The sequence below is a fragment of the Tachyglossus aculeatus genome, chromosome 4 (assembly GCF_015852505.1).
Source record: "Tachyglossus aculeatus isolate mTacAcu1 chromosome 4, mTacAcu1.pri, whole genome shotgun sequence".
In the NCBI taxonomy this organism is placed as follows: Eukaryota; Metazoa; Chordata; class Mammalia; order Monotremata; family Tachyglossidae; genus Tachyglossus; species Tachyglossus aculeatus.
Genome location: NC_052069.1, coordinates 83888131 through 83912770, shown reverse-complemented (window position 1 = coordinate 83912770; position 24640 = coordinate 83888131). Strand labels below are relative to the sequence as shown.

General features: G+C 42.6%; 1 protein-coding gene across 3 annotated transcripts in view; it reads right to left on the bottom strand.

Moving 5' to 3' along the window:
* Nucleotides 1-3247: 3247 nt before the first annotated feature.
* Nucleotides 3248-24640, bottom strand: part of RGS22 (regulator of G protein signaling 22) — a 142651-nt gene continuing 121258 nt past the window's right edge. For all 3 annotated transcript variants that reach the window (XM_038745205.1, XM_038745204.1, XM_038745202.1), the window contains 4 exons: nucleotides 15455-15610; nucleotides 5516-5596; nucleotides 3630-3726; nucleotides 3248-3461 (listed from right to left, as the gene is read on the bottom strand). In XM_038745205.1, coding sequence (XP_038601133.1) covers nucleotides 3352-3461; nucleotides 3630-3726; nucleotides 5516-5596; nucleotides 15455-15610 — 444 coding nt within the window. In that variant the 3' untranslated portion in view covers nucleotides 3248-3351. The remainder of the gene's footprint in view (nucleotides 3462-3629; nucleotides 3727-5515; nucleotides 5597-15454; nucleotides 15611-24640) is intronic.

Sequence of the window (24640 nt, the reverse complement as noted above, 5' to 3'; positions counted from 1 at the left end):
GGCAGCAAGAAGGAATTTTTTTTTTAAATCAATCAATCATTCAGTTACTGAATGAGCACTTACCGTGTGCAGTGTACTATACTAAGTGCTAGGGAGAGTACACTGCAATAGAGTTAGCAGACACATTCCTTGTCCCAACGAACTTACAGTCTAGAGGAGGAGACAGTGAGAGAAATAATTTATAATATATAATTTAAAGTCATGTACATAAGTACCGTGGGGTTGAAGGTGGGACAAATATCAAATGTCCAAAGGTCGCAGAGCTAAGTGCAAGTGAAATTTAGAGGAGGGAAAGGTGGGCCGGAGAGAGCCTAACTGTGCTGGCCTGGTCATTCCTCTGCCTTGCTGCTGAACCAATCTATCAATCGTAGTTTTTAAGCAACAAGTACATGCAGAGAAGTGTACTAAGCCGAAGCAGCGTGGCTCAGTGGAAAGAGTACAGGGTTGGGAGTCAGAGGTCATGGGTTCTAATCCCGGCTCTGCCACTTGTCTGCTGTGTTACTTTGGGTAAGTCACTTAACTTCTCTCTGCTACAGTGACCTCATCTGTAAAATGGGGATTAAGACTGTGAGCCCCATGTGGGACAACCTAATCACCTTGTATCCCCCCCAGAGTTTAGAACAGTGCTTCACACATAGTATGCGCTTAACAAATATCATCATTATTATTATTACCATGAGGTAGAAGACATGATCCCTGCCCCCAGGGGACAAACTAGCCCGGGGGAGCCCACAAAAGCCTAATCTGTTTTACCTAGAAGTAGTGTGGTTTAGTGGATAGAGCCCGGTCCTGGGAGTTAGAAGGACCTGGGTTCTAATCCCAGCTCTGCCTTGGGCAAGTCACTTCACTTTTCTGCACCTCAGTTACCTCATCTGTAAAATGGGGATTGAGACTGTGAACCCCATGTGGGACAGGGACTGTGTCCGACCTGGTTAACCTGTATTTACCCCATTGCTTAGAACAGTGCTTGGCACATAGTAAGCGCTTAACAAGTATAATAATAATAATTAATAATAATAATCTGGGTTCCCATGACCAGATCTCTTCTGAGATCCCTTAGCCACTCTTTCCTAGAGCTACCCTGGGCTTTTTCTCTTAAAAACGTGGCCTTTTTTTTAATGTTTCAGTTAATTTTCAGCCTTCTCAAACCCATTAATAGGCTTTATCTGCACCTTTTTCTGTGCAATTAATTCCATATGCTGATTACCCACTCAGAAGAAACATATCCTTTCGCTTCTCCTGAACTTATTTCAAGCTTTAATGGATGACCCCTAGTTCTGGTACAACAGGATTGGCAAACAACAATTCAAACGCCTTCTTAATCACTCCCTTTATTTTTCTGAAGATTTCAATACTGACCTGTCTTGCTTCCAGTCTAAAATCTCCTAATCCCTTCAGTCTATACTGGTCCAGAGACTTTTCAGAACAGCCAAATTTGATAGTAATTTCCAGAGCCTAAATCTATTTATGGTATCAAATGCTCTTGTAGGGTAGAAAGAGGGATAGAGCAGGGCACAGTAGATTCTAATTCTTTCTATTGGTGACATAAGCAGTGCTCTGATGAGGACATGATTTTTAATGGACTTCTTGAGGCCAAATTTGACTAAGAAGAAAAAGAAGAAGAATAACTGATATTTGTCAAGGGCTTTCAGTGTGCCAAGGACTGTACTAAGTGCTGGGGTAAATACAAGATAATCTAATTGGACACAGTCCCTGTCACATAAGGGGCTCACAATCTAAGTAGAAGGGAGAATGGAAATTGAATCCTCACTGAACAGATACAGAGAAGTTAAGTGACTTGGCTAAGGTCATTAGAACACATGTCCTATTACTTCCAGGCCCATGCTCTTTCCACTAGGCCTGATCTCTAACCTATTTTTTGCTTCCTGCCTCCATATTCTTTGGAGTATGAAAGCACTGACCAGAGAGCTAAGAAGATGATACGGTACCCTGCACATAGTAGGCATTAGTAAATGCGATTGATCAACTGTGTCTTCGGAAGAAGGGGTGAGGACATGACAGTGAGAAACAGCGTGGCTTAATGGATCGAGCACTGGTCTAGGAGTCAGAAGGACCTGAGTTCTAATTCTGGCTCCTCCACTTGTCAGCTGTGTGACTTCATACAGCAAGTTACTTCACTTTTCTGGGCCTCAGTTACCTCATCTGTAAAATGGGGATTAAGACTGTGAGCCCTCTGAAGGACAGAGACTGTGTCCAACCCGATTACCTTGTATCTACCCCAGCGCTTAGAACTAGTACCATCATCATTATTATTATCATTGTTGTTGCTGAGGTTTTATAGCAATATTCTACTCCATGACCACAGACTGAGTGTCCTAATTTTTCCAGTCATCTCCCAGTGTGTGCTGCTTTTTCCTGGGGGATCAGGCAAGAGTGTGAGGATGGTTTGGTACCAACCAACACCACTACCTCAAAAATTAATCCAACATGCTTCCTGCCAGCAGTAGGTATAACTTTCCCCTTCTTCCAACCATAACTGAAAAACCCAACCCTTCCTATGAAACACAAGCAGACCCATTCTGGTTTCTGGTTGAGGGAGAGACAGCAGTGCCATTCCACAGCCCTACTTAGAAATGCAATACTCACACGTTCATTCAATTTACTGAGCACTGTGTGCAGAGCACTGTACTAAGTGCTTGGTAGAGTACAATGCAACAATAAACAGACACATTCCCTGCCCACAATGAGCTCATAGTCTAGAATGGGAAGGGGCCAAAAAAGTATCCCTCTTCATCTTTTCATGGGTAAAATGGGCAAATGATTGTCTATCAACAACACGTCTAGATACAATCTCACTATATGTAGGACTACTTTTGAACAAGAGTTACAGCTACATATACATACAAAACACAAACCCCTAACTATAACTTGTTTCAACATCTGTCTCCCACTTTAGACTATAAACTCCATGTGGACATGAACCATTTCTAACAACTCTACCGTATCATACTTTCTCAAGTGCTTAATACAGTGCTCTGTACACATTAAGTGCTCAATAAATACCACTGACTGATTGAAACATGGTACTTTTTGTCTCTATAAAGATAGACTTTCTTTTCAAGTGACGTATTCTTACAAATGAGAATCTCTTTTCAACTAACATTAGCCCACAGTGAGTTATAGGAAATCATGAATGAAGAATCTTACCATATTAAGAGAACAGTAAAGACAGACTTCCTTTTTGAGCGATGTATTCTTATAAATGAGAATCTCTTTTCAACTCACATTAGCATATAGTTAGTTACAGGACACCATGAATGAATCATACCATGAATCTTGCGGTATTATGAGGACAGTATAAAAGCAAAGTGAATCGCCAGTCACTGAAACTCACTCTCGCTGTGATGGAGAAGTTCTGATTATTTTAAAATAGCTACTGCTTGAAGAACAAGTTAGGTGGGTTGTATCTTGACCCTTCATAATGGTAAAGGATGAGAAACCTGTATAAAAAATGGAAATGAAAAGATGAAACTGTTGAATTCTCAAAAACTGTTCCTTTTTTAAAACTATTATTCATGAGGTTCCCTACAGAGCCACTGCAATAAAGAAACAGTTATAGTTGACAACCACCCCTTAAACTGGAGGAATTGAAGAATGAACTGTTTAACCTGATGAAACACTCTTTTTTTCCAGATCTTCTTGAATTTTTAGCAGGGTTCTCTCCTGCTCTAGAGCTTCAATGTACTTTGAGTAACACCAGGACACCTGTAGGGGAATTTTCAAAGATAAATCAGCATGTGCACATCTGAGTACATATTCATCAGCTTTGGCAATAATTACAAAAAACTATCTGTCCTTAAAAACATTTTTATCAGTCAGTCTTTCTCGAAGAAGTTTCCTATCAGTAAAATGAATGACATCAGCATTTCCTTTCTACTTGCATTGCCTAATTTCTTCTTGGACGTGGCCGAGAAGGTAGGTCAATCAATCAGTGGTGTTTATTGAGCACTTACTGTGTGCAGAGCACTGTACTAAGAGCTTCGGAGAGTACCCAGCACTTAGAACAGTGCTTCGCACATAGTAAGCGCTTAACAAATACCATCATTATTATTACAATACTTGATCCCTATCCACAAGGAACTTGTAGTCTAAAGGCTACACTTTTAGACTGTGAGCCCACTCTTTGAGACTGTGAGCCCACTGTTGGGTAGGGACTGTCTCTACATGTTGCCAATTTGTACTTCCCAAGCGCTTAGTACAGTGCTCTGCACATAGTAAGCGCTCAATAAATACGATTGATGATGATGATGATGATGATAAAGGCAGAGACAGACATTAAAATAATAATAATAATAATAATAATGGCATTTGCTAAGTGCTTACTATGTGCCAAGCACTGTTCTAAGCACTGGAGGGATACAAGGTAATCAGGTTGTCCCACATGGGGCTCACAGTCTTAATCCCCATTTTCCAGATGAGGGAACTGAGGCACAGAGAAGTTAAGTGACTTGCCCAAAGTCACACAGCTGACAGTTGGCAGAGCTGGGATTAGAACCCATGACCTCTGCCTCCCAAGCCCGTGCTCTGTCCTCTGGGCCACGCTGCTTCTCTTAGAAAAATTTAGGGAAAGAAGTAAAAGGGGATGAAAGGAATGGGGCTTGGGAAGTAGTGCAAGAGGAAGAGAGGAAGGTAGAGAGCTATCTTGGCTACACCTTCAAATTACATAGATATTTTTTATAGGTTCCTGGTGTCCCTTCACATATTTCACTGGTATATAAATTTGGGTCTTGGAAAGGATCCAGTATTTCAGCTAGATTGGCATTTGGATCCACCATGCTTCTTTGTGGACACAAAGTTATTTGGAACAGGTAGAGACACTCCTTTTGGCATTTGCTCCAGAGGATATGATTCTTTTCAAAACCAACTGGTGATCCACTACTTCCTGTTGTAATCTAAACCTCCTCCTCAAATGAACTGGGACCTGAATGGGTATATCTCCCTCTTGCCGAAGCAGACTAGCTTTTGAGTGCTTGTGTGCGGGTGTTAATTAAATGGTAAATTTTTCTTTGGACACTGAAGTAAACAAAAATAAAAAAACCAAACATATTTAAGGAAAATGAATCTATCATTGGACTACCTGTGTACAGAGCACTGTACTAGACATGTGGGTGGGTGTAATATAATCCCTGCAAGTTTCAGAAAGTTTATAGTTTCAGGTGTACCAGTTTATTTCCCAAGCTCCAAAATAGATCTATACCACATCCTCTATTCTAATATGACAAGTCTCTTAACTTTAAACACATATTTTTTCCTCACTAGATTCCATATACTCCCTGTGCCTCAGTCTAAAAAAAACCAAAAACCCAAAAACCCTTTTTTTAGAAAATATATTTCAGTACCCTTTTCCTCTTGAATTATCACTTCAAGTCCCATCTTCAACATAGACACATGAAACTATAATGCATTAGAGGTCCCTATGTTATTGAAAATCAATATTATGGCAGTAAACTATGCAGAGGCCATAGTGTCTTCTGTGAGATGTTTGATTGCTTACCTGTCGGGCTATAAATGAGCCACTGTAACTGGTTTCATCTGCAAAAATGGATCCTGAGGCGCTTACTGATTTTAATCCTTCCTGCAATTTTCAACCAAGCAAAATTAAGGTTAAATTAAGACAACTGTAATTAAATGGAAAGCAATCTAATCTGGCCCTACCACTTGTCTACTGTGTGACCTTGGGCAAGTCACTTAACTTCTCTGTGCTGCAATTACCTCCTCTGTAAAATGAGGCATTTAACACTTATCCTCCCTCCTACTTAGGCTATCGTGCATCTACCCCAGAGCTTAGTACAGTGCCAGGCACATCATAAACACTTAACAAATATCACAATTATTATTAAAGAGAAAGGCAAAAGAAAAAGACTCCATAATTCGGAATGCATATGGAAGACACTCTAAATATGATGTGGCAAAAATGTTGCAACACCCAATATTCATCAAGTTAACATTTCTGATGCATTAGAGTTCACAGTGATTTTTTTTCAAAGTCCTTCCACTGCTTATTTCAGCTGCTATTTAATAGTAAACTATAATCAACAGGGAATCTGCTTTTCTTCACAATCCTTCTCTCTACAACATTTCCAGCCCATTACGCTCCTATTGATATCTGAATCTTTGGAGGCAAGACATCAATCAATCAATTGTATTTACTGAGCACTTACTGTGTGCAGAGTACTGTACTAAGGGCTTGGGAGAGTACAATATAATAGAGTTTTTAGACACATTCCCTGCCCACAATGAACACATGTATTGTCACCAGCTGATCAAATAAAATCACATTTTTAAGGTTAGGTTTAGCAATTTGCTTACTATCCATCCTTTTGCATTATTTTATTTCAAATCTATGTTCCCTAGGAACTATGTACCCATCAGACATCCAAATGGTCTGTTCATTACATGCTTTTAAATAATAATAATAATGGTACATGTTAAGCAGTTACGACGTGCCAAGTACTATTCTAAACCCTGGGGTAAATACAAGTTAATCAGGATGGACACAGTCCCTGTCCCACATGGGGCTCACACTCTTAATCCCCATTTTTCAGGTGAGCTGAGTCCAAGAGAAGTTAAGTGACTTGCCCAAGGTCGCACAGCAGGCATGTGGCAGAGCCAGGAATAGAACCCAGGATCTTCTAACTCCCAGAAGTTCCTCCACATATACAGATAATATTTGTGGGTGCAAAGGAGAGATAATACAAATTGTACTGGTTCACAGGACTGGTTTGCCTTAACATGCAACCAGCAAAAAACAACATATTTTGAAGCAAAGGTTGAGAAATTTAAAACTGATTTTAAAGAAATTTGTATAAGCAGATTTAAGGTGCTCCCTTTCCACTAGAGCTCTGTGTCTTCCTGGGACCCCAAAAGATTGCTAAATTCCCTACCTCTAACACCACTCAGGGGGCCTACCTCACAACCCTTAGAACGGTGGGAAGTTGCGGTCCTTGGGGACCAGAAACAGGGAGCTGCAGCCTCTAAGGACCAGGGATAAGTAGGTGAGGCAGCTTGAAACCAGAGAACGGAAGCTGAGGCCACTTGAGACCAGAAGTCAGTAGCCAAGGCCACTCAGGACCAGAGCCTGGAAGCTGCGTCCGCTCGGGACCAAAGACCAGAAGCTGTGGCCGTCAGGAACCAGAGACCAAAAGCTATTCATTCATTCATTCATTCAATCGTATTTATTGAGCGCTTACTGTGTGCAGAGCACTGTACTTAGCTCTTGGGAAGTGGGCAACATAGAGAGACGGCCCCTACCCAACAACGGGCTCACAGTCTAGAAGGGGGAGACAGACAACAAAACGTAACATGTGGACAGATGTCATCATCAGAATAAATAGAAATAAAGCTAGATGCACATCATTAACAAAATAAATAGAATAGGCCACTCAGAACCAGGGACCAAAAGCTGTGTCCACTGAGGACGAGGAACCAGAAGCTACGGCCATCTGGGATGAGGGACTGAAAGCTACGGCCACTCGGGACGAGGGACTGGAAGCCGCGGCCACTCATAACGGGGGAACGGAAGCTGCGGCCTCTTGGAACCAGGGCCTGAAAGCTAGGAACCTGGAGAAGCAGCGTGGCGCAGTGGAAAGAGTCCGGGCTTTGGAGTCAGAGTTCATGGGTTCAAATCCCGGCTCTGCCAATTGTCAGCTGGGTGACTTTGGGCAAGTCACTTAACTTCTCTGTGCCCCAGTTCAAATGGGGATTAAGACTGTGAGCCCCCTGTGGGACAACCTGAATTTCAGTGCTTAGAACAGTGCTTTGCACATAGTAAGCACTTAATAAATGCTATTATTATTATTATTATGACCACTCAGAACTTGGGAATGAAAGCTACAGTCCTTGGTGACTGCACCCCACTTTAGCTCACTTCTACTCATTTATTACTGTCACCACTGCCCCAAACTACTCATCCTCAGCATCACATTCAGTCAACTGACTCCAATCCAAGAGACCCCAACCGCTGCCTCATTTAGACTGTAAATTACCTCGACTGTAAGTTCTTGTACCCTCCCTCCCTTACTACAGTGTGCTGCTCACATTAAGTGCTCAATAAATATGACTGATGGATTGATTTCCAGTTCTCGGCTCCACATCCCAAACTAAATGCAAGTCTGTGGAACTTCTGTTCCATCATTTCCATCATTCATTCAATTGTATTTATTGAGTGCTTACTGTGTGCAGAACACTGTACTAAGTGCTTGGGAAGCACAAGTTGGCAACATATAAAGAAGGCCCCTATCCAACAATGGGTTCACAGTCTAGAAGGGGGAGACAGACAACAAAACAAAACATGTGAACAGGTGTCATCAGAATAAATAGAAGTAAAGCTAGATGCACATCATTAACAAAAGAAAATAAACAGAATAGTAAATATGTACAAGTTAAATAAATAGAGTAATAAATCTGTACAAACATATGTACAGGTGCTGTGGGGAGGGGAAGGAGGTAGGGCGGAGGAGCTGGGGAGGGGGAAGGAAGGAGGGGGAGGGGGAGAGGAATCAATCAGTATCAAAGGTATTTCTTGAGTGCTTACTATGTTCAAAGCACCATACTAATGATAATAATAATAATGCCACATCCCATCTTCTCCATTTGTCACCACTCCTTTTGAAGCCCACACTACCATCATCTACTATCTTCTAATATTAATAACAATAATAATAATAATAATTGTGGCATTTAAGCTCTTATTATGTGCCAGGCACTATACTAAGCCCTGGGGTGGGTACAATCAAATCAGACTGGACACAGTCCCTGTCCCATGTGGGGTTCACAGTCTCAATCCCCATTTTGCAGATGAGGTTACTGAGACATTGAGAAGTGAAGTGACTTGCCCAGGGCCATAGAGCATACAAGTGGTGGAGCCAAAATTAGAAACCATGAACTCCTGATTCCCAGGTCTATGCTCGGTCCACTACGCCATGTTGCTACGACTACTTGTTAGAACTATTTACTGCCTCTCATCCCTCTCCAGTTTTCTATGCACCTCTGATGTCTTTATGTTCTGCACTGATCCTTGATAATCATAATAATGATTCTGTGCCAAGCACTGTTCTAAGCACTGGGTAGATACAAGGTAATCAAGCTGTCCCATGAGGGGCTCACAGTCTTAATCCCCATTGCCCGACTTGGGCTCCCTTCCAAATCTCCCTTGATCCACTTCCTAAACTCTGTCTTCTCTGCCCAACTCAACTTCCCCATCTCACCATCAATCTTACACCCAAACTCCCTGTCTTAGATCACCTCTACAATGCACTTCCTCTGCTACTGTGACAGTTTTGCAGGCTGATGATGATGATGATGATCATCATCAATCGTATTTATTGAGCGCTTACTATGTGCAGAGCACTGTACTAAGTGCTTGGGAAGTACAAATTGGCAACATATAGAGACAGTCCCTACCCAACAGTGGGCTCACAGTCTAAAAGGGGGATGATCCCATGTCTACTGCCCATTCTAATAATTCCAGGCCTCTATGTCCTCCTGAAGCCTCCAGTGTCCCCACCCATCTTACCCTGTTGACCTTGCTAAATGCTTTATCAACTAAACTGAAACCATCAGTCATGAGCTCCCCCAAAAGTTTACCCTACCTCTGTAACTTCTCTCCCTTCCCTAAATCTTCTCTATTTCCCTTACTAGCCATCTCTCAAAAGGACATCTCCTGACTGCACTTTCAAAATCTACCCTTTCTATCAGTGTCTCTGATTCCATTCCCTCTTACCTCCTAAAATGATTAACACCCACTCTTCTCTCCCTGACCACCATCTTCAACCCCTCACTCTCTAATGGTTCCTTACCCTCTGTCTTCAAACATGCTCACACCTCCCCTATACTTTATAAACTTTCCCTGGATCCTACTGAATCCTCCAGCTATATCATCCCATTCTCCTATTCTTATTACTGTCCTCAAATGGATTATTTACCCCACTACCTCCAATTTTGTTTCCTTCAACTCCCATCTTGACCCTATTCAATCTGTTTTTTGCCCCCTTCGCTCCACTGAGACAGCTCCCTCTAAGGTCACCAATGCCTCCTACTTGAAAAATTCAATGCACTTTATTATCTTAACCCTCCTTGACCTCTCAGCTGCCTCTGAAATTGTGGGCCACTCCTTTCTCCTAGAAATGCTAGCTAACCCTGTTTTTTTCAGAAACTATTCTGTCCTGGATCTCTTCTTACCTCTCTGGCCGCTTCCTCTCCTTCTCTTTTGCTAGTTCTTTCTCTACCTCCCATTCCCAAACAGTGGGGGTCCCTAAAGCCTCTGTTCTGTGTCTCCTCTTCATTTACACTCACTCCCTTGGAGAGTTTATCTGCTCCCATAGATTCAACTATTACCTCCGTTTAGAAGAACCCCAAGTCTGCCAATCCTGCCCTCTCTCCTCAATCAATCGATGGTGTTTGAGCACTTTCTGTATGCAGATCGCTGTACTAAGTGCTTAGGAAAGGAGAAGCAGCGTGGCCTAAGAGCATGGGCTTGGGAGTCAGAAGTCGTGGGTTCTAATCCTGGCTCCGCCACATCAGCTGTGTGACTTTGGGCCAGCCACTTAACTTCTCTGTGCCTCAGTTACCTCATCTGTAAAATGGGAATTAAGACTGTGAGCCCCACATGGGACAACCTGATTACCGTGTATCTCCCCCAGTGCTTAGAACAGTGCTTGGCACCTAGTAAGTGCTTAACAAATACCATCATTATTATTATTATTGCTACAATACAACAAAGTTAGTAGATGTGGCCCCTGTCCAAATGGAGCTTATCTCCTCAGAAGGAGGTAGACATTAAAAAACACTAGGGATAGGGGACATAGTAGAATATGGATATTTTCATGAGTATCGTGGGGCTGGGGTAAGTATCAAAGGGCTTAAGGGTTACACAGCCAAATATACAGACAACACAGATGGGAGGATGGATAGGGAAAATAAAGGGCTTAGTCTGGGAAGGCGTCTTGGAGGACAGGTGATTTCTTTTTTCCTCGAGCACAACTCTACAATACTACTACTACTACTAATAATAATGGTATTTGTTAAGCGCTTACAATGTGCAAAGCACTGTTCTAAGCGCTGGGGTGTATACAAGGTGATCTCCCCCTTCTAGACTGTGAGCCCACTGTTGGGTAGGGACCGTCTCTATATGTTGCCAAATTGTACTTCCCAAGCGCTTAGTACAGTGCTCTGCACACAGTAAGCGCTCAATAAATACGATTGAATGAATGAATGATCTGGTTGTCCCACGTGGGGCTCACAGTCTTAATCCCTATTTTACAGATGAGGTAACTGAGGCACAGAAAAGTTAAGTGACTTGCCTAAAGTCACACAGCTGACAAGTGGCGGAACCAGGATTAGAACCCATGACCTCTGACTCCCAAGCCCGTGCTCTTTCCACTGAGCCACACGCTGCTGCTCATGCTACAAGGATGTCCCACATCTCCATCTCAAAATGACCTAAACTGAACTCCTCATCATCGCTCCCCAAACCTTCTCATCCACCTAAATTCTCCATCACAATCAATGATGCCACCTTCCTTTCCACCTTTTAGGCCCACAAACTTGGCATTATCCTACAGCCCGAGCCTAGGAGTCAGAAAGTCATGGCCCAGCTCCGCCACTTGCCTGCTGTGTGATCTTAGGCAAGTCATTTCACTTCTCTGTGCCTCATTCCCCTCATCTGTAAAATGGGGATTGAGGCTGTGAGCCCCACATGGGACAGGGATTATGTCCAACCTGATTAGCTTATATCCATCCCAGCGCTTAGTCCAGTGCTTGGCACAAAGTAAGCTCTTAAATATCATCATCATTATTATTATTTTCCCCCTTTTTCAACACCCATATTTAATCTGTCATGAAATCTTGCTGGCTTTTCTCCACATTTCCAGAATCTGTCCCTTTCAGCTCTATCCAAACGGAGAGATCCAGGCACTTGTCAAACTCCGATTCGCTAATGTATCAGCCTCCTCACTCTTTTCCCTTCCTTTTGTCTTTTCTTTCTCCAGTCCATACTTCTCTCTGCTGCCCAAATCATTTTTTCTAAAACCTGTCCTGCACAAGTCTCCCCATTCCTCAAAAACCGTCAGTGGTTACCCATTCCTCTCTGCTCCAAGAATAATCTTCTGACCACTAACTTTAAGACTAATTCTATGATTTCCCTCCTATCCAGTATTTTGGTGTCCAGGTCCATGAGTGAAATGGAAGTGCTTAAGAGACAGCTGGCAGGGAAACAGGGTGTGAAGAAAAGGGATTGATTAATGAGATGTGATTTCAGAAGGGCATTGATTTGGAGAAGCAGTGTGGCTCAGTGGAAAGAGCACGGGCTTTGGAGTCAGAGGTCAGGGGTTCAAATCCCGGCTCCACCAATTGTGAGCTGTGTGACTTTGGGCAAGTCACTTAACTTCTCTGTGCCTCAGTTACCTCATCTGTAAAATGGCGATGAAGACTGTGAGCCCTCCGTGGGACAATCTGTTCACCTTGTAACCTCCCCAGCTCTTAGAATAGTGCTTTGCCCATAGTATTTATTTATTTATTTTACTTGTACATATCTATTCTATTTATTTTATTTTATTTTGTTAGTATGTTTGGTTTTGTTCTCTGTCTCCCCCTTTTAGACTGTGAGCCCACTGTTGGGTAGGGACTGTCTCTATATGTTGCCAATTTGTACTTCCCAAGCGCTTAGTACAGTGCTCTGCACATAGTAAGCGCTCAATAAATACGATTGATGATGATGATGATAGTAAGAGCTTAATAAATGCCATTATTATTATTATTTGAAGAGCCTATTTGAAGGGGGAGGGAATTCTAGGCAGAAGGGAGCACGTGAGCCAGGAGTCCACAGTGAGAGGAATAAAGCATGAGAGCAGTGGTGTAGTAGCATAGGAGCTAGGATAATTAGTGGGAAGAGTTATGTTCTAGTAGTGCATGCCAGTGTTTCCACAGGTAAGTAAAGTCAATATCCAGTGGATTATCAAGTGAGAAAAATAATATGGATGATTTGGGGAAAATGAAATACCATCCTATTTTGCTTGTAGCCAGAATCATCTAGATCATTGCCCCAACTCTCCATTTCATTTTACTCTGTAAATGTGGATTCTGAATGCCCACTTGCCTATGGAAAAATGGGCAGGGAATATGTCCATCCCTGCATCAAACAAAAACTCCTCACCATTGGCTTTAAATCACTCCACCACCTTGCCCCCTCCTACCTCACCTTGCTTCTCGCCTTCTACAACCCAGCCCAGGCACTTCACTCCTCTAGTGCTAATCTTCTCACTGTGCCTCCATCTCACCTGTCTCACCACTGACCTCCAGCTTACGTCCTAGACTGTGAGCCTGTTGTTGGGTAGGGACCGTCTCTATATATTGCCAACTTGTGCTTCCCCAGCGCTTAGTACAGTGCTCTGCATACAGTAAGCGCTCAATAAATACGATTGAATAATAATAATAATAATGGCATTTGTTAAGCACTTACTATGTGCAAAGCACTGTTCTAAGTGCTGGGGGGATACAAGGTGATCAGGTTGTCCCGCATGGGGCTCACAGTCATCATCCCCATTTTACAGATGAGGTAACTGAGGCTCCGAGAAGTTAAGTGACTTTCCCAAGGTCACACAGCAGACATGTTGGCGGAGCGGAATTCAAACCCATGACCTCTGACTCCAAAGTCCGTGCTCTTTCCACTGAGCCTGAATGCCAGCCCTCCTTCCTCAAATCCAACAATTACTCTCCCCTGCCTTCAAAGCCTTATTGTATTCCCACCACCTCGTCCAATAGGTCTTCCCAAATGAAACCCCACCTTTTCTCATCTTCCGCTCCCTTCTGCGTCGCCCTGACTTGCTGCCTTTGCTCATCCACCCTCCCAGGCCCACAGCACTTATGTACCTATTCGTAATTTTATTTATTTGTATTGATATCTGTTTCCGCCCCCTCTAAACTGTAAGCTCATTGTGGATGGGAAATGTGTTTCCCAAGCACTTAGTACAATTCTCTGAACACAGTAAGCACTCAATAAACACAATTATATGAATGAATATCTGGTCCAGTTGAAAGCCAGCAGACCAGCCAACCTAGATGATAATAATAATAATAATAATGGCATTTATTAAGCACTTACTATGTGCAAAGCACTGTTCTAAGTGCTGGGGAGGTTACAAGGTGATCAGGTTGTCCCACGGTGGGCTCACAGTCTTAATCCCCATTTTACAGATGAAGGGACTGAGGCACAGAGAAGTTAAGTGACTTGCCCAAGTCACACAGCTCACAGTTGGAGGAACCAGGGTTTGAACCCACGACCTCTGACTCCAAAGCCCATGCTCTTTCCACTGAGCCATGCTGCTTCTACATCAACATTTACCAATGGATGATTCCTTACATTTTTAAACAGGCCTACTGATCCATTATAACATAATTCTTTTGGGATCCAAAGAACACAGAGCACTCTGACAGGTTACCCCAAGATTCCTGCCCTCCCTTTCTTTGTTTTTTTATTGCATTTGTTAAGCGCTTACTATATGTCAAACACTATCCTAGGCGCTGGGCTAGGTAATTAGGTCGGACACAGTTCTTGTTCTGCTCACAGTCTATGTGGGAGGGAGAACAGGCATAGAATCCCTGTTTTACAATTGAGGAAACTGAGACACAGAGAAGTTAAGTGACTTGCCCAAAGTCACCCAGCAATCAATTGGTAGAGCTGGGATTAGAACCCAGGCCCTCTGAATTCCAGGCCTGTGCTCTTTCTACTAAGTCACGCTGCTTCCCTTGAGACGAGGCCCACAGCAACCAACTTGTGATTGCGATGAATAAAGTTAAAAAAATACAAATTAAAAAATTCTTCTTATTATAGGAGGGAAAACAGGCACTGAATCCCCATTTTGCAGATGAGGGAACTGAGGCCCAGAGACGTTAGGTGATTTGCCCAAGGTCACACAGCCATGTGGCAGAACAGGGATTAGAGCCCAGTTCATGCTCTTTCCACTTGACTATGCTGCGTCCCCAGCAGCATGTTTAATACTGTATCACAATCAAATGCACTTGAATACCAGTTTATTTTCAGAGACACTAAAATGAAAGCAGTATGATAAGAGCAATTTTAAATCAATCACAATTCAGTTTTTCCACATGTAAACATACTGATTAATTTCCACCCTCTGTCTAGCAGATCACATCTACTAGCCTACTGTTGGGTAGGGACTGTCTCTATATGTTGCCAACTTGTACTTCCCAAGCGCTTAGTACAGTGCTCTGCACACAGTAAGTGCTCAATAAATATGATTGATTGATTGATTGATCTACTTAAGCTTTGTGTAAATCCTCTTTCACATTAAGCAAGAAAGGGAAATGGCTGACAAAAGACTACAAAAGTAAAAAATCAGGATTCTACATATTCTGTATTCTCCCTCCCACCCCTTCTCACACGTTATAAACAATGAGAAGTCTTTTATTGTCTCACCTTCCCGACTTTGTCATCTTTAAGTTTTCCTTTCAGCCTATCCATCTTCTGTTCTCTCCTTCTCTCTAATGCACTCAAAATCTTCTCATCCGTTAAATTGCTTCGAAAATCACAAAAGCTTCGCCAAAATTTAAATAGAACCCCAAAAATTGTCATCTGAGAAGAAAAAGAGGGATTTCAAGTTATAATTTTGGGCAAATGATTACATTTAAAATACAATTCTCCGTTATAATGGTATTTATTTAGTGCTTACTCTGGACTAAGTGCTGAGGTAAATATAAGATGATCAGATTGCACACAGTGCCTGTTCCACATGGGGCTCACCAGAATAGCTTGACTACACCACATTTAATAGACTGCATGTTTCCTTCAAATTTATGGTCCCCAGACATCTCAGGATGGCTCTGCTCTACACATGCTTATCATCAGAACAGTTAAATACTGATGAGAAGCCTTTACTTTAAAAAAAAATACAGTTAGAGGGCACTCCCCTTTACATTTCACTGAACAATTGCTTGCATTAATAAAATGATCCATTAGCTTTTTACAAGAAATCTATATATTTTTCCTTTAAAAAGAATGTATATACTCATTGAATTGCACTGTACACTTGTTTAACCCAAGTATTCCAAATATTCAGTTCATCGAGCGGGGAAAAAATGTTCTTTTTCTTGTAGAGAAAGGAAATACCTTTTCGCCTCTGGAAAAGCTCTTAAAGAGCATTACCCATTTAGGAATAAATCTCGGATAACTTTTAAATGATGATATAATCTCTCTCTTTTTTTTAAACTAGAAAAAAGAAAACTCCATTTAAAAAGCAAACAGAGTGGGGCGGCACACTCGACTAGCGTTCTCTCTGAGGGTGTGCTCCCCATTAAGTGATTAATCTTGATATTTATAGAGATAAGAATGGTTGCTCAAATTCCACTTTAACTTCTTCTATTAGTTCCACAATGCCCAAAGAGGTTCAGATCAGATCAGACCGCAAGCCCACCAAATCCGGTGTCTTGCCATGAGCCCTGAACTGTCCCGGAAGCCTGTGAGAAAGAGGACCATCATGGTGGGCCTCCAGCCAACCGGTTGGGGCTTAGGAAGAGAGATTCCTTCCACAAATACAGCAGGGATCAGTTTATGCCCCAAAGCAGGAGATTGGATTACCTCTAGTTCAGCACAAGCGAATGACAAATGATATTAGTGACCCTCAAATCACTTACTGCTAGCCCCTTTTAAAATCAAGCTTCAGGATTTGATTCCAAGACCTCTTGGGATTTTGATCTCCACTGGCTGTATACATATCATCTGATGAAGTACAGGCGCTTCTTTTTATTTCTTTAAAGCTCACCTGCCATTCATTTCATTAAGTAATCCCTTGTTCCAATATTATGGGATCTAAAGTAGCTTTTACTCTGCATCTCCACCCTCATACACTTCAATTAAATTCACACTACCTTTTCTCCTATACACAGTAATGATGTGACTTCATTTTTCTTCACCTCGTTGAGTCCTGCTCAGATCTCAAACCATTTATGGGGCCCTTGTCTGTAGGGTCTAAAAGAATTCAAGTGGTGGCCCTGCAATTGTTTGGACTACTGATCAATCAATCAATCACGTTTATTGAGTGCTTACTGAGTATATAGCACTGTACTAAGTTCTTGAGAGTTGGTTAGTTAGTTAGTTCAGAGTTGGCAGACTCGTTTCCTGGCCACAGTGTGCTGAGAAGCAGTGAGGCCTAGTGGAAAAATCATGGATCTAGGAGTCGAGAGACCTGGGTTCTAATCTCTGCTCTGTTACTTCATTCATTCATTCAATCAATCGTGATTTATTAATTACTTACGGTGTGCAGAGCACTGTCCTAAGCACTTGGGAAAGTACAATTCAATAAACAGTGACAATCTCTGCCCACAACGAGCTCAGAGTCTGCGGGGAGGGGGGAGACAGACATCAATGCAAATAGAAATCAATACTAATAAATAAAATGACAGATATATACATAAGTGCTGTGGGGCTGAGGAGGGGGGAAGAGCAAAGAGCAAGTCAGGGTGACGCAAAAAGGAGAGGGAAATGAGGAAAGGTGGGGCTTAGTCTGGTAAGGCCTCTTGAAGGAGATGTGCCTTCACTAAGGCTTTGAAGAGGGGAAGAATAATTGTTGGATTTGAGGAGGGAGGGCATTCCAGGACAGAGGCAGGATGTGGGCCAGGTCTGCTGTGTGACTTTGGGCAAATCATTTAACTTCTCTTCATTTTAGTTTCCTCACCTGCCAAATGGGGATTACATTTTTGTTCTCCCTCCCTCCCATGTGGGGCAGAGAGAGTGTCTGATCTGCCTATTGTGTATCGACTCCAAGGCTGGCCCTGAAGCAGCATGGCCTAGAGGATAAGAGCACGGGCCTGGGAATCAGAAGGACCTAGGTTCAAATCCCAGCTCTGCCACATGTCTGCTGTGTGACCCTAAGTTACTTTGCTTCTCTGGGCCTCAGTTACTTCAGCTGTAAAATGGGGGTTAAGACTGTGAGCCCCACATGGGGCAGGGACTGTGTCCAACCTGATTTTCTTGTAGCCACCCCAGCGGTTAGAACAGTGCCTGGCACATAGTAAGCACTTAACAAATACCATTATTATTATTATGTGGTTCATATTATTATTATGTGAACACCACAGTAATAATGATGGTATTTGTTAAGTGCTTACTATGTGCCGAGCACCGTTCTAAGCGTTGGATAATAATGGCATTTGTTAAGCGATTACTATGTGCCAAGTGCTGTTCTAAGCACTGGGATAGATACGAGGTAATCAGGTTGTCCCATGAGGGGCTCACAGTCTTAATCCCCATTTTACAGATGAGGGAACTGAGGCCCAGAGAAGTGAAGTGACTTGCCCAAAGTCACACTGCTGATAAGTGGCGGAGCCGGAATTAGAAGCCACGACTTCTGACTCCCAAGCCCGTGTTCTTTCCACTAAGCCACACTGCTAGGGGTTGACGCACACTACTATTATTATCGACAATTCATAACTGGGGAGTCCTGCCTCAGAAGTCTAATCTCCCCCTCGTCCCCCTCTCCATCCCCCACAATCTCACCTCCTTCCCTTCCCCACAGCACCTGTATATATGTATATATGTTTGTACATATTTATTACTCTATTTATTTATTTATTTTACTTGTACATATCTATTCTATTTATTTTATTTTGTTAGTATGTTTGGTTTTGTTCTCTGCCTCCCCCTTTTAGACTGTGAGCCCACTGTTGGGTAGGGACTGTCTCTATATGTTGCCAACTTGTACTTCCCAAGCACTTAGTACAGTGCTCTGCACACAATAAGTGCTCAATAAATACGATTGATTGATTGATTGATTGATTGACTAATTACATAGAGCCAGTCCACAACTCCCTCTAGACTGTGAGTCCGTTGCTGGGTAGAGACCGTCTCTATATGTTGTCGACTCGTGTTCCCAAGTGCCTAATACAGTGCTCTGCATACAGTAAGCACTCAATAAATGCAATTGAATGAATGAATGAATGAATTCCCTTGTAGATCATCCTTCTCCCAGACAACAGCACTTTCAAGATTTGAATCTTTGGCTTCAAGGAGGTGAAAGGGAGAGTTTGTTGGCCCTTTCCCAGCTAGTTTTGTCCACCCCTCCCAACCTCACCACTGTTTAACCAGTGGAACCCTGTGCTGATTGCTGTCACTCACGCCTCTCCCTAAGGATAAAACCAAAAATCATCAATCGTCATCAATCGTATTTATTGCGCGCTTACTGTGTGCGGAGCACTGTACTAAGCGCTTGGGAAGTACAAGTCGGCAACATATAGAGACGGTCCCTACCCAACAGTGGGCTCACAGTCTAAAAGTCTAAAATCAGCTCAAGTGAGTCAGCAATTGACAGCGCCTCAGGGGACTCTTCAGTCGTATCTTGCTAAAATCACTTCAAAACCAGTCCAATCAATCAATCAATCAATCGTATTTATTGAGTGCTTACTATGTGCAGAGCACTGTACTAAGCGCTTGTACAGGTCCCCACAGCACCTGTATATATGTATATATGTTTGTACATATTTATTACTCTATTTATTTATTTACTTATTTTACTTGTACATATCTATTCTATTTATTTTATTTTGTTAGTATGTTTGGTTTTGTCCTCTGTCTCCCCCTTTTAGACTGTGAGCCCAATGTTGGGTAGGGACTGTCTCTATATGTTGCCAATTTGTACTTCCCAAATGCTTAGTACAGTGCTCTGCACATAGTAAGCGCTCAATAAATATGATTGATTGATTGATTGATTGATTGGGAAGTACAAGTTGGCAACATATACAGTCCCTACCCAACAGTGGGCTCACAGTCCAGACACCAAGCAGCTCCCTCCCCATCCTCTCGTTGGCAATGACAAACTATTTCAGGTTGTTTACGCCTCATGAGGCACATATTTTCAGAAGAAAAGCCTAGGAGGGGAATTTGTACATTTAGGGGGCTGCAGGTGGGTGAAATGTTTAGATTTCTCTGCCAGGCTGCAGAGGTTAAGCAGCATGGCCTAGAGGAGAGAGTATAGATCCGGGAGTCAGAGGACCTGAGTTCTAATCCCACTCTCTTACCTGCTGTGTGACCTTGGCAGGTTCATTTAAATAAATGAGTCATTCAATCGTATTTACTGAGCGCTTACTGTGTGCATGCCACGGTATTAAGCACTTGGGAGAGTACAAGAAAACAATAAACAGACACATTTCCTGCCCACAACGAGCTTACAGATTAGAGGGAGAGACAGGCATTAATATAAATCAATCAATCAATCAATCAAGTCACTTAACTTCTCTGGGTCTCAGTTCCCTCACCTGCAAATGGGGATTCAAAACCTGTTCTCCCTCCCACTTAGACTGTGACGCCCTTAAGGCACCTGATTATCTTGTATCTACCCCAGCCCATAGTACATTTCTTGGCATTTATAATAATAATAATGATAATAATGTTGGTATTTGTTAAGCGCATACTATGTGCAAGGCACTGTTCTAAGCGCTGGGGGGAATACAAGGAGATGAGGTTGTCCCATGTGGGGCTCACAGTCTTAATCCCCATTTTACAGATGAGGGAACTGAGGCACAGAGAAGTGAAGTGACTTGCCCAAGGTCACACAGCAGACATGTGGGGGAGGCGGGATTCGAACCCATTTAGAAAACACTTAACAAATACCACTATTATTATTATTTTTTATAGTATTTGTTAGGCGCTTACTACATGTCAAACCCTGTTTTAAGCACTGGGGTTGGGGTGGATGCAAGTTGATTAGGTCGGACACTGTCCCTGACCCACATGGGGTTTGCAGTCTAATTAGGAGGGAGAATAGGTATCTCCACTTTACAGTTGAGGAAACTGAGGCACAGAGAAGTTTAAGTAATAATAATAACGATGATGGCATTTATTAAGCACTTACTATGTTCAAAGCACTGTTTTAAGCGCTGGGGAGGTTACAAGGTGATCAGGTTGTCTCACGTGGGGCTCACAGTCTTACTCCCCATTTTACAGATGAGGGAACTGAGGCCCAGAGAGGTGAAGTGACTTGCCCAAGGTCATACAGCAAGCAATTGGCTGACATGGGATTAGAACCCAGGTCCTTCTGACTCAGCGTGGCTCAGTGGAAAGAGCCCGGGCTTTGGAGTCAGAGGTCCTGGGTTCGAATCCTGGCTCTGCCACATGTCTGCTGTGTGACCTTGGGCAAGTCACTTAACTTCTCAGAGCCTCAGTTCCCTCATCTGGAAAATGGGGATTAAGACTGTGAGCCCCATGTGGGACAACTTGATCACCTTGTATTCCCCCCAGCGCTTAGAACAGTGCTCTGCACATAGTAAGCGCTTAACAAATGCCATCAACATCCTAGGCCTATGCTTTTTCTCCATTAGGCCATGCTGCCTAACACTATGTTAAATACCTCTGACCTGTCACGTCCCCATCTTCTAGCAGGATGGACCAGGTTCACTGCATTCATTCATTCATTCAATCGTATGTATTGAGCGCTTACTGTGTGCAGAACACTGTACTAAGCGCTTGGAAAGTACAATTTGGCAACAAATAGAGATTCACTTCCTTAAGGACTCCAGGAGCTCCTATTTGGTAAACGTAGGACATTGAGTAACACTGGAAATCTTTAAAGGATGAACCACTTTCAGAATGGGAGAGTTTATTGTGTGTTAAGGGGGTAAAGGGTCACTAGGATTTGTACCATTCCGCTCCGCCACATGTCTGCTGTGTGACCTTGGGCAAGTCACTTAACTTCTCTGAGCCTCAGTTACCTCATCTATAAAATGGGGACTACGACTGTGAGCCCCACGTGGGACAACCTGATCACCTTGTATCCCTCCTAGTGCTTAGAACAGTGCTTTGCACATAGTAAGTGCTTAACAAATGCCATCATTATTATTATTATTATAAGCTATGTGACCTTGGGCAAGTTGCTTAACTTCTCTGGGCCTCACTTCCCTCATCTGTAAAATGGGGGTGAAATCTGTGAGCTTTGCACGTAGTAAGCGCTTAACAGATGCCATCATTATTATTATTATTATTATTATTATTACCAGAGCTCTCCTTACCTCAGGATAGATAGTATAATTTCCCTGTCTCATACTCGAAAACAGTAATTCAGTCATTCCCTATTACAGTGCTCTTTATTTAGCCAACTTCCTTAACAGTCACTTTCAATTTTAATTTCTTTTTTCCATAAAAATTTCCTTTCCTCAGTCAATCAATCAATCATTTGTATTTACTGAGCTCTTATTGTGTACAAGGAACTGTACTAAGCACTTGGGAGAGTACAACACAACAATATAACAGACAAATTCTCTGCCCAAAATGAGCTTTACAGCCTCATGTCCTAAACCTTTGAAGCGTTTTAACTAACTTGAATAAACCAGAATGGTAAGCAATGGGTAAGGGCCCAGGTGTCAGAGGACCTGGGCTATTCATTCATTCATTCATTCAATCGTATTTATTGAGTGTTTACTTTCTAAGCGCTTGGGAAGCACAAGTCGGCACCATACAGAGAAGCAGCGTGGCTCAGAGGAAACAGCACGGGCTTTGGAGTCAGAGGTCATGGGTTCAAATCCCAGCTCTGCCACTTGTCAGCTGTGTGAGTTTGGGCAAGTCACTTCACTTCTCTGGGCCTCAATTACCTCCTCTGTAAAATGGGGATTAAGACTGTGAGCCCCCTGTGGGACAACCTGATCACCTTGTATCCTCCCCAGCGCTTAGAACAGTGCTCTGCACATAGTAAGCACTTAATAAATACCATTATTATTATTATATAGACACAGTCCCTACCCATAATCTGCCACTTGCCGGCTATGTTACCTGGGGCAAGCCACCTAACTTATCTGTACCTCAGTTACTTCATCTGTAAAATGGGGATTAAACCCTCCTCCCTCAAACTCAGATTGTACGCCTTTATGGGACATGGCCTGTGTAGAACCTATCTTGTATCTACCCGCATTCAGTACAGCCTCTGGCACACAGTAAGCACTTAACAAGTACCATAAAAAAAAACCTTAAAGCTCACTTCAATTTAACACTAGATAAGGGCAATTCTATTCAATATTAATGACAGTTCTCTAGTATGTTAGGAATCTTTTTTGTTGAATTGGATCAATCAGTCCAACAATGGTGTTTATTGAGTGCTTACCATGTGCTGAGCACTGTATTTGAGTGAGTAATAATAACAATAATAATGACATTTATTAAGCGTTTACTATGTGCAAAGCACTGTTCTAAGCACTGGGGAGGTACAAGGTGATCAGGTTGTCCCATGGGTGGCTCACAGTCTTAATCCCCCATTTTATAGATGAGGTAACTGAGGCCCAGAGAAGTGAAGTGACTTGCCCAAAGTCACACAGCTGACAATTGGCAGAGCTGGGATTTGAACCCATGACCTCTGACTCCAAAGCCCGGGCTCTTTCCACTGAGCCACGCTGCTTCTACAGAATTAGCAGACACATGTGAATGACAGCCCTTGAAAGGTACTAATATTAATGATTACTACTAATCTTAATATTATTGAAAGGTATGCATATTAAGGTATGCATATACAGAAACTAAATTCCAAATCTTGGTAAGTGTTTATATTGCTATTTGACCACATAATTATATTCATCTTTAAATCACTTTAAACATATATTTATAGGGTTTCAGACAATTTTTGATCTTGGAAATACATGAATGCAATTTACATATTTTTTTATGGGCATCTATGAAGAAGCAGCATGGTCTAGTGGATAGAATACAGGCCTGGGAGTCTGAAGGACCTTGGTCCTAATTTTGTCTCCACCATTTGTCTGCTGTGTGACCTTGGGCAATCATTTCATTTCTCTATCCCTCAATTACCTCATCTGTAAAATGGGGATTATGACTGTTAGTCCTATGTGGAACACCTCACTTTGCCTCGTTCTCGCCTGTCCCGCAGTCGACCCCTGGACCACGTCCTCCCCCTGGCCTGGAATGCCCTCCCTCCGCACATCTGCCGAGCTAGCTCTCTTCCTCCCTTCAAAGCCCTACTGAGAGCTCACCTCCTCCAGAAGGCCTTCCCAGACTCAGCCCCCTTCTTCCTCTCCCCCTCCCCATCCCCCCCGCCTTACCTCTTTCCCCTCCCCACAGCACCTGTATATATGTTTGTACAGATTTATTACTCTATTTATTTTACTTGTACATATTTACTACTCTATATTTTGTTAATGATGTGCATCTAGCTTTACTTCTACTTATTCTGATGACACCTGTCCACATGTTTCGTTTTGTTGTCTGTCTCCCCCTTCTAGACTGTAAGCCTGTTGTTGGGTAGGGACCATCTCTATATGTTGCCAATTTGTACTTCCCAAGCACTTAGTAGAGTGCTCTGCACACAGTAAGTGCTCAATAAATATGATTGAATGAATGAACGAATGAACACGGACTGTATCCAACCTGAATACCCTGTATCTACCCCAGCGCTTAGTACAGTTCCTGGCACCACTAAGTGTTCAACAAATTCCATTTAAAAAAACTATACATCATATAGTATGATGGAGAAGCAGTGTGGCTCAGTGGAAAGAGCCCGGGCTTTGGAGTCAGAGGTCATGGGTTCAAATCCCAGCTCCACCACTTGTCAGCTGTGTGACTTTGGGCAAGTCACTTCACTTCTCTGGGCCTGAGTTACCTCATCTGTAAAATGGG